At 59.1% G+C, this 2,565-nt stretch overlaps 1 protein-coding gene across 1 annotated transcript in view; it reads right to left on the reverse strand.

The window, feature by feature from the left end:
- SELENON (selenoprotein N) overlaps positions 1-601 on the reverse strand; it is an 18,281-nt gene extending 17,680 nt beyond the window's left edge. Inside the window, exons 1-2 of the mRNA XM_030887991.2 lie at positions 568-601; positions 368-450 (exon numbers count right to left, since the gene is read on the reverse strand). Coding sequence (XP_030743851.2) covers positions 368-450; positions 568-601 — 117 coding nt within the window. The remainder of the gene's footprint in view (positions 1-367; positions 451-567) is intronic.
- Positions 602-2,565: the final 1,964 nt, after the last annotated feature.

Below are 2,565 nucleotides of genomic sequence, written 5' to 3' on the forward strand. Positions count from 1 at the left end.
GGCAGCGCGGCCCAGCCAGGGCCTGGCGCTGCGCCCCGTGCCCAGAGAGCCTCCAGAGGGGCCAGGCCCGCTGCCCCCGGCACCTCCGTGCTGCTCCCAGTACCGGCTCTCGGAGAGCAAGCCCGGCTGGGAACTGCAGAAAGATGGGGTGGGGGCTGGAGGGTGGGAGGGCCCTGCACATCCCTAAGCTTGATTGGGGAAGGGGCCCCTGCAGCACCCCAGCCTCCACCTTGTCCACCTGCCTCCTACAATGCCTTTGGTCATCTGGGGGAAAACCCGACAATGAAAGTCATGAGCCACTGGAAGGGCACCCCCACCCCACCCCCACCCCGCAGAGGCAAGCGCAACAGGGACTTTCCAGTCCAACGTTCAGGTGGTGCAGCCCCCAGACCTCTGTTCCCGCAGGAGGGGAGATCTCCTTCTGGACCAGGGGGAGGCCGGCCCTCGGGGCTGGGGGGAGGAGAGAGAGGGATGGCAGTGCTGGCTGCCCCTCGGGGCCTGTCCAGCTGCCCTCCCCTCCCCTGGACCTTGGCATGGTTACAGGGATGGGCTTCCTCAGCCCCTCACCTGCTTTGAGGAGGCTGGGGGGCAATATGGGCATTGGGTGTCAAGTCCCCCGGGAGCCTGGGCTTTGGGCTTGGGCTCTCTTCCACTGTCTGTAGTTTCCCAGGAGAAGGTGGCAGCTTGTGGGTGGGAATGCCAGCCCAGGGGAGGAAGCAGCCTTTGGGGGCCACAGATCATGCCAGTCCTGGCATCTAAGCCAGCCTGGGAAGCCCAAGGGAGTGCAGCCCATACTGAGCACCTACTATGTGCTGGAGCTGGTATAGAGGGAGTTAGCACAGCATTTCTGTTTGCACTCAAACAACCAAGGCACGCAGGGCTTGTGTTGTTTGATTAAGGATCCTGAGCTCGGGCACCCAGGACATCCTGGGATTTCCTGGTCTTCCGGGTGGCAGGCAGCCTCTCCTCTCCTGTTGTAACTAGCATCCATCTAGAGTCTGTTAAATCAGACTCTGCCCCAGCCCTTGCCCTACGTCCTCAGAGAGACCCACTGAGGGTCGACATCTGGTGTTGGCTTCTGGAGGCTCCCAACCATGCTGCTTCCACCTCCTCAGCACGAATGTTTGGGGATACCTTGCAAACAGCAGACGCTATTAGAAATCCAAATTCCAGTCTGTCAGGAAGAAAAACTATCAGCTCAAAGCAGGTTAGTCTAAAAACTAAGTAATGACCCTGTAGGACAGAGTAGAACTGTCCCCGCAGGGTTTCCAGGGCTGTAAAGCTTTATGGAGACAGACTGCCACATCTTCCGCAGCCAGAGCAGCTGGTGGATTTGAACTGCTGACCTTTTGCTTAACTGCCAAGCACTTGACCAATGTGTGCCACCAGGGCCCTTCAGAGCAGGCTAAGAGGGGAAAGATGGATGAGTCAAAGCTCCTAAAAAATAAATGCAGGCTTCTGTCCAAGTATATGTTTCTTTATGACACTTGCTTTCGCTAGCGAGACAAACATCCCACAGTTCTCTGCTGCTCAGGGTGGGGAGATGGGTTGTGGGGGCCTTTCAAAGCCCGGGGCAGGTATAGAGAAGTTTGCAAGGTTTGGCTTAGAGGAATAAGCCTCAGGGGGAAAGACCAACTTTGGGGACCAGCATGGGCTGCATCAGCTCTGGGCAGAGGATGGGGGGGGGGGTTCCCACAGGTGGGCACCCTTCCCAGAAGGCTCCAAACCAAGGGACTGAGCAGTGTGGGACTTGGAGAGATTGGGCCTATGGGACAGTCCTGGCCAGGAGCCTCCCCGCTCCTGCAGAATCTCTCTGGCACCTGAGTCTGGTCCCCCACAAAGGGACAGGGATGCTATTGGGGGATTAGCAACAGTGGAGAGTGCACCAAGAGAAGCCACCTGTTGGGCAAGTTCCTGAAGGCCTCGCCGGTTAGCAGGGAAATCGTTCCTTCATCGTCAACACATACTTTCTGGAGGCCCACTGTGCTCTGCTGTGGGGATCGGGGGGCCACCAGTGAACTCATCTAGACAAGTCGATGGATATTATGATGCGCTGGGGTCAGCCCTCAGCAGGGGGAGGCTCCCACTGATTGTCCAGAGGGGTCAGAAGAGCCTTCACGGAGGGGGCCCCGCTGGGCCTGGGGCTCAGAAAGTCCCCGGCCAGAGGCGCCAATGGGGAGCATTCCAGACGAGTGTCCCAGAGCAGGAACAGCCTGCCAGTGGGTGGGGACAGCAGACTTAAAGGTCCAGCCACATGAAGCCCAATGGTGTGTCCAGGAAAGTGGGTGGACAGAGATTCGAGTAGGGCAGAGGCAGCATGGGGGAGTAGGAAGGCAGAGAAGGCCGGACAAATCGGCTGGGGTGCTGGCCATCTTGTGGCGAGTTTGCACTCTCTCCTCAAGATACTGTGGAGTCCTCAGAGGGGAGGAAGAGGTGCCTGCCCCCCAGGCACCCTTCAGGCCCCTGAGGGAGGGCCTGTTTCCTCTCCTTGGTTCCCTGGAGGTCAGGGAGCTCTGGCTCCCCGCCTTGGCCTCACTGCCAGCAGACGTGCTAAGAACACTCCAG

This window comes from Echinops telfairi, unplaced genomic scaffold (genome assembly GCF_000313985.2).
Source record: "Echinops telfairi isolate 266 unplaced genomic scaffold, ASM31398v2 ScPeMD7_7457;HRSCAF=8495, whole genome shotgun sequence".
NCBI classification, from domain to species: domain Eukaryota; kingdom Metazoa; phylum Chordata; class Mammalia; order Afrosoricida; family Tenrecidae; genus Echinops; species Echinops telfairi.